This window comes from Chinchilla lanigera, unplaced genomic scaffold, assembly GCF_000276665.1.
Source record: "Chinchilla lanigera isolate Chin_1 unplaced genomic scaffold, ChiLan1.0 scaffold00007, whole genome shotgun sequence".
Taxonomy (NCBI): Eukaryota; Metazoa; Chordata; class Mammalia; order Rodentia; family Chinchillidae; genus Chinchilla; species Chinchilla lanigera.
This window is the reverse complement of record NW_004955408.1, coordinates 33,227,837-33,244,991: the sequence shown is the minus strand read 5'-3', so window position 1 is coordinate 33,244,991 and position 17,155 is coordinate 33,227,837. Positions and strand designations below refer to the sequence as shown.

General features: G+C 41.1%; 1 protein-coding gene across 1 annotated transcript in view; it reads left to right on the top strand.

Moving 5' to 3' along the window:
• Window positions 1-17,155, top strand: part of Mcc (mutated in colorectal cancers) — a 336,531-nt gene that overhangs the window by 20,058 nt on the left and 299,318 nt on the right. Inside the window, exon 2 of the mRNA XM_005376512.2 lies at window positions 11,746-11,957. Within this exon, the coding sequence (XP_005376569.1) occupies window positions 11,746-11,957 (212 nt within the window). The remainder of the gene's footprint in view (window positions 1-11,745; window positions 11,958-17,155) is intronic.

Genomic DNA, 17,155 nt, shown 5'->3' with positions numbered 1-17,155 from the left:
GGTACATCTTCCTTATTCAGTCCACTAATTCAAATGCCCATCTCTTTTGGAAATACCCTTAAAGATGTACCCCAAAATAATGGTTTACCAGCTGTCTGGGTAGCCATTAACTCAGTCAAGTTTTTTAACTCCTAAATTTAATTATAACAAACATAATCTTGAATAGCTCATAGATAAGTGATGCAATTATAAAAATTAGAAAATTTAATGGAAAGATTATGAAAATAGCAACTGAAAATGCAATATAAGCACTGTTTAGAAGAAATTTTTATAGGTTTAATACTTATATTTGAAAGAAAAAAGGAATTGAGCATCCATTCCAATAATTTAAAGGAAACAGCAAAATAAACAATAAGATAGAAGAAAGGATATAGTAAAGACAAGAATAAAACTAATAAAAATAAGCACAAATATAGAGTCACAAAAAAGGGTAAATGATTTCTCAAAAAAATTATGAAATTGATAACTTCCTAGCAAGAATGCCAAAGTGAAAAAAACACTTTGTCTTTTACTTATTCATTGCTTTAAGAGATGGTGTTTCCCATTTGCCCAGGCTATCCTTGAACTCCTAGGCTCAAGGGACCCTTCTGCCTCCCAAGTAGCTGGGACTACAGACATGCAGCAGTAGTCCCAGCGCAAACAGTTGTCAAAAGATGTGTGTGTGTGTGTGTGTGTGTGTGTGTGTGTGTGTGTGTGTGTTATAGGGGGAGAGGGCACTACAGAGCCAAGATTGACTGTTGAGTGGAAAATTTTATGGTCAAACAAGCAGCATAGTAATGCGTGGAATCTAGGCAAGCTCTAAGTGGAAATCTGGGGGAGAAAAGAAGAGATCTGAAATTGTGTCTGTCCCCTATGAAGAATGGAGATGGATGCAAAGCCTGCAGACACAGTTGATTGTCTGCGAAGACTGGGGCTTATTTGGGTACACCCTGGGCTAGTGCGTGCTGTGTAAGTATGGCACCTACATAGTAGAAGTACAACATCCAAGGTCTCTGCTTCATGCCGAGTCAAGAATGTGTCACTGGGCCAAGTCCACACTGGTACTCGGGGGTGGTGGCCACGTCGGGGTCTATTCTAACCACTATCAGGTATGAAAAGGAGACATTGCTACAGATGCTGCAAACATGAACAAAAAGAATTATGAACAGCTTTCTGTCAAAATATTTAAAAACTTAGAAAAATAGGCAGCTTTCAAAATAATGTTACTAAAATTAATTCATTAAAGAATATAAAACCTGAGTGGTTCTGTAACTTATTAATGAAATTAAAAGAGCAGTCTCTATAAAGGAAACTTTAGGCCCCTACAGCATCCTTGCTGAGCTGCTCTACCTAGCACTCAAAGAACAACAAAGCAATTCCAGTCTCATACAGTCCCATATAACCTTAATAGCAAAACTTTACAGGGATAGTGCAGGGAAAAAATGTAGGCCAACTTTACCTTTGAACTGAGATGTGAAAATCCTAAGCACAGTGCACCTGAATCAACATTATATAGACTACATGTAATGCATTGTGACTGTGCTGGGTTTGTCTCTTGCATGAAAAACAAGTTAACATTTTTTTAAAAATCAGTGTGATCCACTATTTTGAGAAAACCGAAATGAAAAACACTAACCTTCAGGAATAAAGGATAATAAAGTTCTATTTGTTTTACTAGGAAGATGGACTCAGAACCACTTTATGTGTTCCTATATATGTGTTTTCCTCTCCGGCATTTTCCATTTGGGGTTAGGTTGATTTCCAGCCAAGACACACGGTGGCAAGCCTATGGGTGAGCCAACCAGAGGGTATGTGGTGCTTCTCTTCCCAGAGAGCAGGCCCAAATTAGCCATATCCCCATTCATCACCTAGCATTAAAAAGTAGCCATGGCCAAGGTCGTAGTGAATACATAATCTATTAATGTGCCATGTAAGAGAAATCCATCTAAAATAGGCTTTCTTTAACCAAGGAACACAAATCTTTAAAAACAATAATTTAAAAATTCAGCTGGATCATAGATGTTATTACCCTCTTGAAGGCTAACCTCAGTGGCCTAAGGGACTAGACTCTCTGTGGATGGATGTGAAACTCAGTGAACACTTCTGAGAACTAAAGCCTCCTCATTTTAATACTCTCCCCAAACTCTCTGAATTCTTTAGCCCTGATTCAACCCTTCTGCTTATCTCCTTCACATATCTAGTTTAGACATGCTAAGATAATAAGCTGCCAAGTATTATTTTAATTGTTTTTTTAAAGGTTAAAGATGCTTGCCTCAGCTGTGCTTTCATAACTAAATTATTAACAGCTAAAGGGCAGACACTTTGCCTTTTATATTAAATTTGGTCAGGAGAACAATGGAACTGTAGCTGGAGGATTTAAAAGTCTGTTTATTTCAGCTGCTCCTTTAGTTGTCTCTAAAATATCTCTCCCTAGGAGTTCTCAAGCCTGTGCTGGAACACATCAAGGATTGCTGAATTTGTTTGTCCACAGCAGGACATTAAAAATGCCCACTAATAGCGATCATATCCTAAGCACACTTGAGTAAGAAAAATGCACTTCCTCATTTCTGTCTTTCTTGTCACCTATTAACAGTTTTAGCAGGAGAGAAGAGAGGGAGGGAGTTCGTTTCAAAGTACCCTATTTCCAATGTTACATTGAAATTCAAGATTATATTTGTTATTCAGAAAAGGACCCTAATAAGCACTTTGTTTAGATAGCTAAAGGATGAAGACCTGACTTTTGTCACCTCAGAGGTGACATTATTTACCTCCTTTTGGTAGAATGTGTGCTCTGAATTGCTTTTTTTTAAATTTTCTCTAAGGTTAGGTGGGCTGTGTTTATTTGTCCTTTCCCATCCAGTTCTCCCTGTGATCACAGGCACAGCTTTTAAGACAGTTGGCCTGTGTTCACAACATAATTGTGGCCAAAGAGTCCGTGGCCCTCGTGGGAATTGGACTTCTGAATTTGGACCAAACATTGACATTAATAAATGACTAAAGACTCCTATGGTGAGTCTGTTGTGGACCAAACAATTTTCTGCTGCTTCTGTTGATGTCAGTATTGTCTAGAAATTGTACATGGGCTATGGAGGGGAGGCTGACACCTGGCAGCCAGTTTGTTGAAGTCCTCCCAGCTAAAGAGTATACATAGTATTAGTAGGGTAGTTCTAAGTTCAGAAAGGTAGCTGCTGCTTTTGTTTGGAAGAGAGTGTTTTCTCTCTTGCTACTGAGGAACATTCTCTGAACAGTCCATATAACTGAAAGATAAATGGCCACTGAACATAGATGATGTCATAAAATGCTGTTCATACACTGCATTATCATCTTCATGACTGTGTCAGGGTCTGTTCTAACCAGTATCAGGTGTGCAAAGGAGACATTGCTGCAGATGCTGCAGACATGAACCAAAAGAAAATATCAGGAGCAGCTTTCCTAAGAGAGGCCTTGGCACTTCAATGGAGGATGGAAAAGAAGGACCAAGAGGTTGAAAACAGCGAGTTATGGGGGCCAGAGCACAGATCTGATGGATAAATTATGCACGTTCAGCTGCTGCTGGGGACGAACTATGCACATGTCCTTGTAGTACTGGCCCCAAATTTTGGGAGGGCAGTTATCTTCTCAGGGTAAGAATGGGCTGAGTGGAATATGGAAACAAAGATGGCCAAATGCCATAACTGAAAACTGACTCCTTAATGGAATACATCCATACTCAGAGAACTGGATTTGGGCCCTGTCATAATTGGCTATTTTCATTTTCTTTGTAATAATTCCAATATTTATTATTCTATGAACTGTTAGGCACTAATTAGATACCAAAAGTATTACTTTTTTTTAAGACTTAGTAATTATAATGTGCCATTTTGGAAGTTGAAAGTTTCCCTTTTTCCCATATATTTATTTCCTGTTGTCTGAAATGGATTCCGAATACATGTGATCACTTAATTGCTAACATTTGTTATCAGTTTATCATACAGAGGGATTGTGTGAATGCTCTCATTTGTAACTTATTTTAATTTCTCACAATAAATCTGTAAACAACATGCTATCCCCATTTTCAAGATGAGGAGACTGCAATGTAGGTTAAATAATTTGCTGGTTATGATGACTGATTTGGCCCCTACAAAACCCCAATTCTTAAACATTCTCCTATGCAAATAAGCAGTGTCTACAATATTAAGATGAAAGAGAAAATGTCCTTTTCTAAAGATTGGAAAAAATAAATGTAGCTATTCATAGGCTAAGATTCAGTAAGGTAATACATGTAAAGTGCTTAAATAGTGTTCAGCCCCTACTATAATAGTGCTAGCTATCCTGATTATTGTTAATGTCTGTAAGGTGAAATTTAAGTGTTCCAAAGGCTTAGGCTTGCTTTATTCTCAAGAAATGCTACGGGGAAGGTGGCATAATACCTTCAGTGAATAGCAAAGTAATTACAGGCCTTGGAACCCAACCTGGGTGGCACTTTGAAGATGAGATTAAAGTACTAGCCTGTAGCTGCCAAGTACCCAGAAGGGCAAGGATCTCATTGTTTGACAGGTTCTCTGTTCCAACCTTCTCTCAGAGAGCAGAGTTTCCCCAGTGATATGTTTTATAAACGTGTCAAATTTATACTTGTCTTCTGTGCTTTTTTTTTTGTTTTGCTTCTTTCTTCATCTTGAGGGGCACTGCTGGGGATTGAACACAGGGCCCTGTGCATGCTAAGCATGTTCTTTACCTCTGAGAGACATTCAGAAAGTGAAATATTTAGAAGCTGCCCTGCCATCTTCTAAAACTAAGTATTGTAGTCTGTGTTTGTAAAGAGTACACTTATTTTTACCTTCTGAGAGTTTCGTAGGAGCTGCAGAAGCAGCTATGATGGCCTTCTTTGTTTTGTGTACAGAGAGACTTATGCTTGGAACTTTAACACCTATAGCTATGCAGTCAGTTTCTTTACTGGTCTAGAGAGAAATTGCACAGTGGTTATTGTAGACTGAAAATTTGTTCCCTCCAAATTTCCCTCCAAATTCTTATGTGGAAACCTTAACTCCCAGTGTGATAATGTCTGGAGACAGGGCCTTTGGAAGGTAATTGGTGTAAAATGAAGACATGAGTGTTGGACCCTCATCATGGGGTTGGTGCCCTCATAAGCCCAGACACTGAAGAGCTTGTTCTTGTCCTTTCTGTGGCTTTGTGAGGACATAGCAAAGTGGTGGCCATCTGCAGACAAGAAGGACCCCTCATCAGGATGCACCCAGACTGTTACCCAGTCTCAGGCTACCAGTATCTAGAACTGCGAGGAAATAAATACCTGTGGTTTAAGTCACTCAGGCTATGGTACTTCGTTCTGGCAGCCTGTGCATACTAATGCATAGAGTGGTTATCTCCTCACTGGGGAGCCTTTGAGAATAAGCAGGAGAAAAGGAGAGTACTGGCACAATTTTGTGAGTCTTATCTTTCTTACCTATTAATCCTCTGTTAGATAAGTTGTGTTATCTGTGTAGCAGGTAACATATAAGGTGGCAAGAGAAGAGAGGTTAAATCACAGTTGTAAGATATAGTAGACATAACTGTGAAAGAAGAACAAATCCCACACTCCAATGATGTGCCTCTGCCTTGGAGAGAGGGTTCCATTTGGTGACTTTCTGGTGTTCTTTGATCAACCTGGTTTTTCCTCTGATGCTTTTACTAAGGTGAACTTGGTCAGCATGTCTCTTTTTCTAGTTTTTTTTAACTGTCCAATCCAAATAAGGATATTTTTGAACCTGCACTGTTTTTAAAAACTTAGGTCTATGGTCTGGTGATTGAAGGCTTGTTCCACAAGTGGCAGTTTGGGGAAGTGATAGAACCTTAGAGAGCTGGGCATCCCTGGATCACTGGGGGCATGGTCTCAAAGGAGAGAGTAGGACCCTAGACTTCTTCTCTCTCTCTCTGGCTTCCTGTTTGGCAGTGTAAGAGCTTTTGCACTTGTGCACCTTCACCATGATATGATGCAGCCAGGAGAGAGGGCCCTCACCAGAACTGAGCCAGTGCAGGTACCAGACCCTCAGACCTCCATAACCGTGTGCTGAGTAAAATTTTCCTCTTTATAAGTTAGCTGTCTTGGGTATTTTATTGTAGTACTGCAAAGCTCACTAATGCATATAGTGTTTCTTTTCAGCCATCATATTTTATTCCACATAAAAGCTGGAATATATACAATACATATACACACAGTATATTACATATGTTTATGTGTATATATAGTTTTGCATAAGAATATTGTAGTCAGAAAAAATGGCCTTTTGTTGCTATTTTTGTATGCATGAACAAAGTGTGGTTGCCACATTCTTGTTTTAACAAACCAAGAATAACGTGTAGCAATTAATTCTGTATGCTGAAGGGTAATAAGATACAGGGCATGTGGTTGGTCATGGTGCAATAAAGTTTTTTAGAAAAAGAAAGGGCCCCTTGGAGTATGGCTCAGTTGTACAGTGTTTGCCTAGCATGTGTGAGGCTGTGTTTAACCCCTAGCATGACAAAAACAAAAATAAAAGAAACCTTTTAATATTATCATATTTGAGAGAATATGAAAATCTTAACTGTATTACAGTCTGACACTTCACTTCGTCTTTGTGCTCAGCAAGTATATCTTGTTCTTCCCTTCCAGACATGTGGGTAAGATCTCATGTCCTCTGTTCCTTCAGGTTGAGTTGGCCTGCATGACTACCTCTGGCTAGTGATTCGTGATCCACTTCAGTGCCAGAGCACCCACTTGCCAATATAACACCCTCCCAAACCCTATTCCAGCTGGACAGCAGCTCATGGCCCTGAGGGACTACCAGGAGCACAGATCCCTGTTGACCCAAAGATGATCATGTCCAGGAGACAGAAACCTTTTTAAAAATCACCTACATTTGGTGTGGGAAGGAGAATTTTTTGTTACTGCAACATAATCTAACTTATCCTAACCAAGAGAATTATATTTACAAACTTCAGATACTCCCAATGGACAGTGGAACAGTGGTTACAAAGGAATTAGTGCCTAAAAATGACCTTTGTTAGTTGTCTTAATACCTTCCTGAAGGTAAAAATTTACTAAAACATTCTCCACTTGCCCACTTCAGTTGTTATAAAAGACAGTTCTGTGTGTGTGGCTATGTCAAGTGATATTTTCAGATGGTAGTAAAAAAAATCACATCATGTGCCTCATGCATTTTGCTAAGTGGCCAGCATATTCAGCTGTAGTGGCCCTAACCATTTATAGACTGATTAGTGTTAAGAATCCCAGGGTGACTATCTAGGCCGGATGGGATATTCAAGCCATCTTTCACAGGCTGTCAATTCCACTTGTGGGACCACTTGTGTTGGCTTATTATTAGTCAATGTATTTTTGTAAGCCTGCAGGGGGAAAAGAAAAGAACTTCGCATTGGGTAGTATTAAGAGATCATGTGGAGAGATGTTCAAACTTTGTAACCTTTCTTTCTTTCTTTCTTTTCACTTTCACAACTTTTCACTTTCACAACACTTTCACAAATACAGTTACCTTCTCATTATCATCTTGTCCGAGATCACATAGGCATAACAGGGACTTAAATTTAGAAAGCCTAAAGCCAGAGCTGGTGCTTGTGATCCCCAAATCTTCCTGCTTCTAGAACAAGATGGAATAGAGCACTGAGTGCACATGTAAGAAAGCATTTGTCTGAGAAGTGAGCCAGGCAAAGAAGTGGGGAACAGCACTTGGAGCACAGAAGCAGCAGGTGGAAGGCCTGAGCACTGCAGTAGTCACGTTAGAGGGTCTTAAAGATGACCACCCTGCTAGACCTTCATGAGCAGGAGGAACAATGAAACTGCAGGTACATGCCTTAGGTAGGGAAAAGAAAGCACAGCGCTTCCTGCTGTGAATAGGCCTTTTTTATGTACAAATGTCTTATAGGAAAGTCTATGAGACAGTTGACCTGATGCATTGGTATCAAGTAAAATCTAAATCATTTTAAATCTTAATATTTCTTTCACTTATAGCTTTCATAAGAAATATTAAGCAAGGTAATGTAGCTCAGTGATAGAGTACTTGCCTAGTGTGCGTCAAGCCCTGGACTTGATCCCCAGTGGTGCATGCAGACACAGAACCTGGGGAATTGCAACCTAGTGGTGTAATTACAAAGCTTCTCTTGAATATTAAGGCACAAGCATTCATGTTAATATACAAACATGGTTACAGGGGGATAAAGGAGCCTTTTCCTCACCCATCACTACAGATTTAATGAAAGAGATTTGAAAGAGTGAATTGAGGAGCGCTCTCTCTCTCTCTCTCTCTCTCTCTCTCTCTCTCTTTCTCTCTCTCTCTCATCACCTCCCAGTGCTGTTGCAGGGAAAATGCTTCAGAAAAGTCGTCAAACCAATTCTAGCCTTCATCAGAGGGAGAGCTCCTTGCAGCATAGATTCTATCTCAGCTTGGAATTAACATTTTTAGTGTCTCATACGGTATCTGTTAGTGAGTCGTGGAATCTTTTGGAGGTGGGCAAGCAGAAAAGTTGGGGGGAAGGGAGAGAGAAGGAGGGAGGAGAGGGAGAGAGGGGCCTCAGCGTTTTCTTTCCTGAAGCACAAAAACTGGTAGAAGTTAGCAAGGGGCTGAGCTGAGTCTGGCCAGACCCTTGAACCACCAGGGACCATCAGGTTTCAGAGGGCTAGAGGGAGATGCTTATTTTCCTACATTTTCAGAATTTTTTGTGGGATCATTCCAGCAACCTGACTTGGTTTTTTTTTGTCTTAGGAATGTTGGTTTTTATCTAGGAAAATCTGATATGAAGACTGATGAAAGGAGAATAAAGAATATTATATATTTTTTTAAGGTGTGCTTCCTTTCTATTGTTCCATTTGTGTGGGTATTATTACGATTGCCTTGGTCCTTAGCAAAAACCTGAGTTTCTCAACATCATTTCAGCAAAAATTGTTATGCTAATAATAGGAAGGGCTTTTGATCTTGCTAATTAATATGGAACTTGCCTAACTTGATTATATGATTCTGCCAGAAAATGGGTTTCCATGACTCACTAAGTAACAGATACCGTATGAAACACTAAAAATGTTAATTCCAAGCTGAGATAGAATCTATGCTGCAAGGAGCTCTCCCTCTGATGAAGGCTAGAATTGGTCTGATGACTTTTCTGAAGCATTTTCCCTGCAACAGCACTGAGAGGTGATGAGAGAGAGAGACAGAGAGAGAGAGAGACAGAGAGAGAGAGAGACAGAGACAGAGAGACAGAGAGAGACAGAGAGAGAGAGAGAATGGCATAATTCTGCCAGAAAATGGGCATAATAAATTTCAAACAAATCTTTCTCTTGCTGTCTTATCCCAGTTAAAATCTTACTGTATGTTGTTATCGGAAAATGGGGCTTTCTTTTCCTTGATAAAGTGTCAGTGCATAATTTATTTTAATTATTTTTGCAAAGTAGTCCCCATATTGCTTTTTCCTGGCTAAAAAGTGAGAACCTGGCATACTACAACTATGAATAATTGAGTAATCTACTCAATAAATGTTTATTGCATACCTAATATGTCACAGGCCATAGGTACAGTGCTGGAGACACTGTGGAGAACAGAGGCACAGGCTAACGCTCTCATGTGCAATAGAGACAGCCTGAGATTCAGGCCCGCATAGGGGCCCGTGTTTCAACTCTAACCTAAGTCTGTCTGCGTGCCACATGTTGCTGGGGCCAGAACAGTGGAGCTGAGGCGACTAAGTAGATAGCAGAGCATTCATTGGGGGAGGGGAGGGAGGACAGGCCAAAATTTTGTAGTCTATGCTGAAGGAAAGCAAGACCTCCTTTGCAGTACAGTTGATAGATTTTGCATGAAAATAAACTTTGAGCAGCTACCAGCATGGTGATGGAATTGCTTGCTTTGTTGTATTCCATGCATACATCACTGTATAAAAAGAATGTTGCATCAGGCTGACAGAGACAAGCAGAGCAGGAACAAGGAGGAGAAACCATCCGAAGATAGTTTGCATGGTAATATTGATTAAATTCATCAGTACACTGTAGAAAGAGATTGGCCGTTCATGTCAGAACTGTACACAATTTGTAGTTTGTTGTATGTGTACTCAAGTAAACTAGAATAATCTGTATATAAGGACTGATTAAAACATACGATATATTTAAATTAAAAAGTTTATTATTGTAAGACGCATTACTATTAATCACCTTAAAATATTCCCCCTCACTGCAAACACACTTACCCTTGTTCTCACCATTTCCTGAAGCAGTTGAGGAAAGCCTCGTTCATGAATGTCTTTAGGTGTAATAAAGGTGTGATCAAAAATATGGTGAACGTTGCTGTTGAGTGCTATTCAACACAAAGGCAGGCTTGTAAAAACATTGCCATATGTCCTCATCCACCTTTTCACTATAATAAATCTTTTAAAATTTAAACATTCATTGTATTTTTTATCAGTGTATAAAAATTGTTTCACTTGTATATTCTCATTTCATTGTACAAACTGAATAATTTTGAATCTCTTTGTCACCAGAAGTCCTATATTAAAGACCAATCAGCATGAAACTCCTCAGGCAGGAGCTACAATTTATCTTGCCTTCTGCTGAGTCTCTAGTAGGAAGTCCATGTGCCTGTGTGGTCCTTTGTCATGATCTTTGCCTGGCTGCCCAGGCTTTTTGAATACCCTTTCTCTGTTTAAGAAATGATTCACCTTACAAGTCCTAGCTTCCCCAAATAGAAACCAGAAAACAAATTTCATAGCCTCCACTGTGGCTAGGGCAGAGGCACGTGACCCAAGATCCACCAACCACGTGCACCCACAAGATTTCTGTTAAGAAATGAACACAACAGAGCAGTCTTTTCCCCAGTCTAACTTTTCTAGGCAGGGTGACAACTGAAGCGTCAGGCTTTCTCCTCCAGGAAGTTTCCCTGAACTTTGCCTTCCTTTTCCAGGTGAGCTATGTTAGGTACTACTCCTCTAACTCCACTTTCTCATTATGCTTTACCATTGTATTACAATTACTAGCACCTTTTATTAGGTTATAATCTGCTATAGTAGTTAAGGTAATACTGTTATAACTAGCAAACCAAAAAGATATGTTGAATCAAACACAATACAAGTTTATTTCCTCACATAAAATATAAAGGGAGTACTCTGGATGACAGATAGCTTCCCTGAGGAGATGATTTGGGGGTCCAGGCATCTTGCACCTCACGGCTCCACCATCTGTAGCAGCTTCCAAGGATTTGACCTAGGCCAGAAGGCCTGGAGGTGATGCTTCTTACTTATGTTCACATTTTATGGCCCAGAACTCGCCTGCCTGGCTGTACCTACCTGTAAAGTACAGTCTAGCTTCTTCTGGGTGTGAGCACACTGACGTCAGAAAGTTGTGGTAGAGTGTCATGTCCTAATGTGTGTCTTCTCACTTCCATCCTTTTTCCACATTGGAGAAACAAAATTACTTCTGCTAGGGTTAACACATTTAGCCTGTGTGAATCACAAACAGATATGGCTCTGGTCTGGATTCCTTTTGCTTGACTCTCCAGTGCTTTTTTGCTAAGCATTTTGTTTCAGGGACACGCATTCATTGGATGGTTATTTCTGAATGCTCTGCCTAAAACTGCTTTTATCTCCAGGCTCCCCATGTGTCATTTTGAAAGGGAAAGTGCTTAGCAGGCAGCCTGGATGCCACATGCGTTCTAAGCTGCTGGCACGTGGAAGAGTTAGGAAGTTCCAAATCATTGCCTATTGGCCACCCGCAGACTAATGATGGAAATGTCTCTTTATTTTCCCTGCTTCTCCTGGACCTAGGTGCCTTATCAGCAGCAAAGGAGAGCTGGGAATATGACTGTGGTGCCAGGGACCTCCAGAGCCCAGACTTGCACGCTCAGTCAGCCCTGCAGAAGCTGCTCGAGTGTGGCGGAAGCACTGTGCATCAGCAAGCTGCTCTCCACAAACTGCTCACACAGCTCTCACATTTTGGCAGCTCTGTAGGAGGGAGCTACCTAGAGCTGGCCAACACGGTGAGTATGTTTCGGTTCGCAGAGCACATCTACAGGTCAGTCTACATTCCAATACAAACATTTCAATTCTGAGCTCCAGGTGACATATTGGATACTGTCTTCTTTACTGAGCCACATCTTGTACCATTTCCAGCACTGTCATAATGTTTAGTGCTCCAAAGCTGCTAGTCAGTGAGGGGCTGCACTGTCATTATGAAGAGCAGAGCAGCGAGGTATGGTGGTGCATGCCCGTAATCCCAGCAGCTGGGAAGCTGAGGCTGGAGGACTACTGTGACTATGAGCTTAAGGCCAGCCTCAGCTACATAGTAAGTTCAAGGTCCGACTGGACTACATAGCAAGACCCTGCCTCAGGGGAAAAAAAAACCCAAAGACCAGTGAACTCTTGAAAGGTGTTTTGATTAAGTCCATAACTTGTCCAGGTTTAATTACTAGAAAATCTACAGTAGCTTTCCAATAACTGGAATACTTCAATGGGACCAGACATAAATTAATAGGATATACTTCTTTCTGTTTCCTAATTTGGGCTTCTGTTTCCTAATTTGAGAGCGGAGAAGTGGGACAAGTGGCTGATGATCTGGAACACTGCAGGGGATACAGTCTACACCTTGAGATTCTACCCCCACACTGTGGGAAGGTCAAAAACCTACTTGGTCTTTTGCAACTAAGTTCAACTGGTGGAATAAGCATCCTCACTACTTTGACTTGTACATATATTCACATTCTGCTTTGATGTAGACCAGAGGTTTACAAACAAATGTATGACATATTTCCAAATTCAGACTTTTTTTGGTGAGATATTTGAAGGAACTAACAACCTGGATGTTATGGTTTGTGTCTGGGTGTCCCCCAAAGCCTCTTGTGGTCTTGGGGCAGGCTTTTAGAGTTTGACTGATTATGGGTGTGAGAGCTACACCCGCCCTGGGGTGGATAGTTTGCATATGTAAGGGAGAGGAAAAGGGTGCTTGAGGCCATTCCGTCCTCGTGTGTGTTGTTGCTTTTGCTGTGTTCTGCTGCCATCAGCTGTAGCCCTCTGCCCTGTGCCACTCTGCTTTGTAATTTGCCAAGTATGGACTGGAAACCTCCACAAACTGTAAGCGAAATAAACTTTTCCTTCCTTAATTTGGGGCATCAGGTATTTTGTCCCAGCAATGAGAGAAAAGTAACCAAGACACTGGAATATACTAGCAATAATGAAAACATAATAATTAGACAAATCCCAATTAAAGGATGTTCTGTAGAATGTCTAAACAGTACCCTGCAAAACTGTTGAGATTAACAAAAATCAGTAAAGTCTCAGAAGAGAAACTATCTGCTCAGAGCAGCCTCAGAAGATCTGACCTAATATAGTGTGGTGCTCTTCATGGGATTCTGGGACAGAAAAAGGGCATCAGGTAAAAACGTAAGGAAACCTGAGTAAACTATAGACCTTAGCTGACAGCGTCACAATATTGGTTCATTAACTGTGATAAAAATTGCATAACGAGTATAAGATGTTAATGAATAGGGAAAACTGTGTGTGATATATGAGCGCACTCCATCCAGTCTGCAACTTTTCAGTAAATCCAAAGCTATTAAAAATAAAAATTATTAAAAGCACATACATACAAAAGGTATACGACTATGTCTCCTAAAGTCTGCCAAAGCATCCATAGAGTTACTGTACTGTTCGTCACGTGGCCGCCCCTCAATGACAATCTTGCACAGCCTGAGAAGAATTATACTGTTCTGCTTGCCTCCTGTGTGCTCAGTAGACCAGGAAACTTGATAAATTTGTATGTCATTTTCCTGACACAGACCTAGGATAGGCAGTGCCTCTTACAAATAATCTGCAAAACAGAAGTGTAACCTTGCTCTGTGCTGCACCAGCTAAGCCTTTCTTTAGGACAACTATTGCCATGACAGCATAGGTTATAGCAAATCAGTGCACACCTTCATCAGATTTTGGTGGCACCACCGCCTGGCTGGATTTCTGTTCTCGGGAGCCACAGCTCAGAGTTCTCACATGCCCTAAATTCATGCACCCAGTTTGTGCACTGTTAGTGTCAAAAGCAAGGAAACACTACCTGAGATCACCTCTGCAGGAGCCAGCTTCCAGAGCATTCCCAGAAATGTAAAGATGCAGGTCACACAGGAGCAGCCACTGAGGGGCATTCAGGAATGTTTACACACTTGTAGCTTACATACTTTTCTGTGTGCACACATCTATAAAATGTTAATGAATCTGCCCATGGCAGCGAGTGCCTGTAACTCCAGCATTCAGGGAGGCTGAAGCAGGAGGATCGCAAGTTCAAGCCTAGCCTGGGCAACTTAGTAAGACCTGTCTCAAAATAAAAACTAACAAGGGCAGGAGATGGAGTTGAAAGAAAAACATTATTAGCGATACGGCTATTCACTGGAACACACTGAATAAGTTAAAAAAAAAAAAACAGGTGTAACTTTATAAACAATTGCCCCACCCAAATGAGCAGATAAATAAAGTTGTACATGATCACTTCAGGGGATCCCTTGGTCAGAACTGGAGTGTAATACAAATGCCTGCATGGTAGTCTTATGACAGCAGCATTTTTGCACTGAATGAAAAATTTTAAAAATTTAAAAGCCATTTGAATTTGCCTTTAAGGATGACTTTGTAGTGAAGGATTTGTGTTGGTTCCAGTTACACATCCATTCCTATATCTTCACCATTTGTCATACAGCTCTGGAGTTTTTCAGGTGTGTGAGAATCACAGGTCAGTGGTGGCGAACCTATGGCACGTGTGCTGTGGCGGGCTTTGTTATCATGGAAAGCTCTAAAAGGTCTGGGATTGCTGTCCTACGTGGTCACTATGTTAACCACTGCGTTCCGAGGGTTCTGTTTCAGAGCTGTAGTTGACTTAGGGTCTGCTCAGGAGTCTGTGGAGCCTCATTTGAGAAATACCCCTCCCATGTGGCCAAAGAAAGCAAATAGCCTCTTTAAACTGCACACATGGGCAATCTTTTTCTTTATAAAATCACATTAAAGGTAATTCTTCTAAAACTAAGTCTTGAACTGATAAAATGAAGGCATTTATCAGTGTCCATTTAGGAGACAGGAAACACACAGTAATTCACACAGGAATAGTTTAGTATAAAGAACTATTAACAAGCTGAGAGTGGTGGCACATACCTCTAATCCCAGCACTCTGGGAGGCTGAAGCAAGACAATGACAAGCTCGAGCTCAGCTTGGGCAACTTGGCACCTTAGTGACTTAGCAAGACTCTGTCTCAAAACAAAAACGAAAAGCTGTGTGTGCATGCATGTGCACATATATGTGTGTGCAGCTCAGTGAGAAGAGCCCAAATTGAATAGCCAGTACTGAAAAAAAATTAACTAGTAGCCAAGGGTGACCTACTAAGGGGTAAAGGAAGAGGGCCCTTCCCTCACCGAGGGCTGGTTCTGTCTCTGCAAGGAGGGACAGCGGTGCCCTTGAGAGGCAAAGCTCCCTGAGATACGTGGGCCAAGGCTGGCAAGCAGGAGGCCACTCTGGAGAGCATGAGTCCAACTTGCTGCAATGCCACGCAGCGGGGCATCTGCAGAACTCATGGAGCGTCTCTAAGAAAGCGTCCACAGAGGAGCCAAGAGTTCCCTCGATCGCTGGGGAAACAGAGGCAACGCACACCAGGGTTTCCCAAATGGTTCCACTAAAGTGAGCATCGGGGATGCTGGAATCTAGACAACCGTACAAGAACCAAATGAGCCTGAAAGAGCACAGCAGAGCCGCGTCGGGATTACCTGTCTCCCTCCAGTGTCCCTCCAGCGCCCTCTATAGACAGAAGAGGCCTGTACCAGACTCAGTCCCAGTACCGCAACACAGGATAAAAAAGTGTGGATCCTGGACGAAAGGCAGCAAACTGAGACCGCCCCGGCATTTTTAGCATTGACAATCTTCTGAACTTCCTCTACAAGGCTTTTTGCTTTCTAAGCATCCCTTCCTTTTCTCTCACCACCAAGCCCCTGTCTTCTCCTGCTCTCTGAGACCGTGGACATTGTAACTTTGTGGTTAACATACTACTTCAAGGGGGCTGGGGATTTAGCTCAGTGGCACAGTGCCTGCCTGGCAAGCACAAGGTCATGAGTTCGATTTCTGGTACCGGAAAAAAAACTAAACTCCCCCCCAAAAAACATACTGCTTCAAAAAAAGGCAACAAGATGACCCTGTGATTTTATTTTCATTTGTTTCCCTATATTTCTTCATTTAAATGTCTTCACCAATTTTTAAATATATCCTTAAAATGCCTTTATTACAAAGAACTTTTCATTTCTCCTATTATTTTAAGATGCTGCAATCATTATGGTAGATGACAAGTTTGGGCTCTCCATGTTGAAACCTTTGTTCTAGACAGGGTGAATCCCTACTTTTTGGTCAGAGCAAGGCTAATGATTTTGTGGGCGTCCTTTTCTGGCCCTTATTGAGCCCCAAAGAACAAGAGATTCTTCAGCATGGGGGATGCTTGTTATATTTTAGCTTTTTAGGGAAGAAGGACACTGCAAATGAACTACTGGGTTCTTTTAGGAAATTGCTAAGGAACATTCTACAAATTTCAGAAGCTTGAATTACTTCGAAACAACTGACACTAATTTTTTAACAAATAGAACTTGGCTATGGAGACACAGAGACATTTGGCTTTGTGCCGTTGGTTATTTCATGTGCCAGCTCTCTGTGGGGTTTCCCCTGACATCTCAAGTGATGACGTTTATCAGCACAGGTAAACACAGTTGGCTTCATTTCTGTGCAGAAGATAGTAATGTCTTCTGCTGCTGTTTAGGTCAGTCTTCTTTCACTCTGGACAGTTTGGTTTTAATTTTGCCCATTTTAAGATGTAATTTTGTGCTTATTTGTTTGCAAAAGTTGTTTATATTTTTATAGATGAAAAAGGGAGTTGTGCAAATAAAATTATGTGAATTTAAAAACCAGTGTAGTCCTTGCCTAGAATATGTGAGGTCCTGGGTTCAACTCTCATCCTACAAAAACAAAGACAGGAAGTTTTGTAGTCCTGTGGATCTTAGAAAAGTGCAATTCTCTCCTTCCTTCTTTCTTCTGTCCTCCTTCTTCTTTTTCTCTTTCTCATCCTCCTCCTGCTCTATATTTGTTTCTTTCTCCCTCCCTCTCTCTGTCTTTTGAGATTGAATGTAGGGGTGCTGTATCACTGAACTATATCACTAACCCCTTATTTAAAAT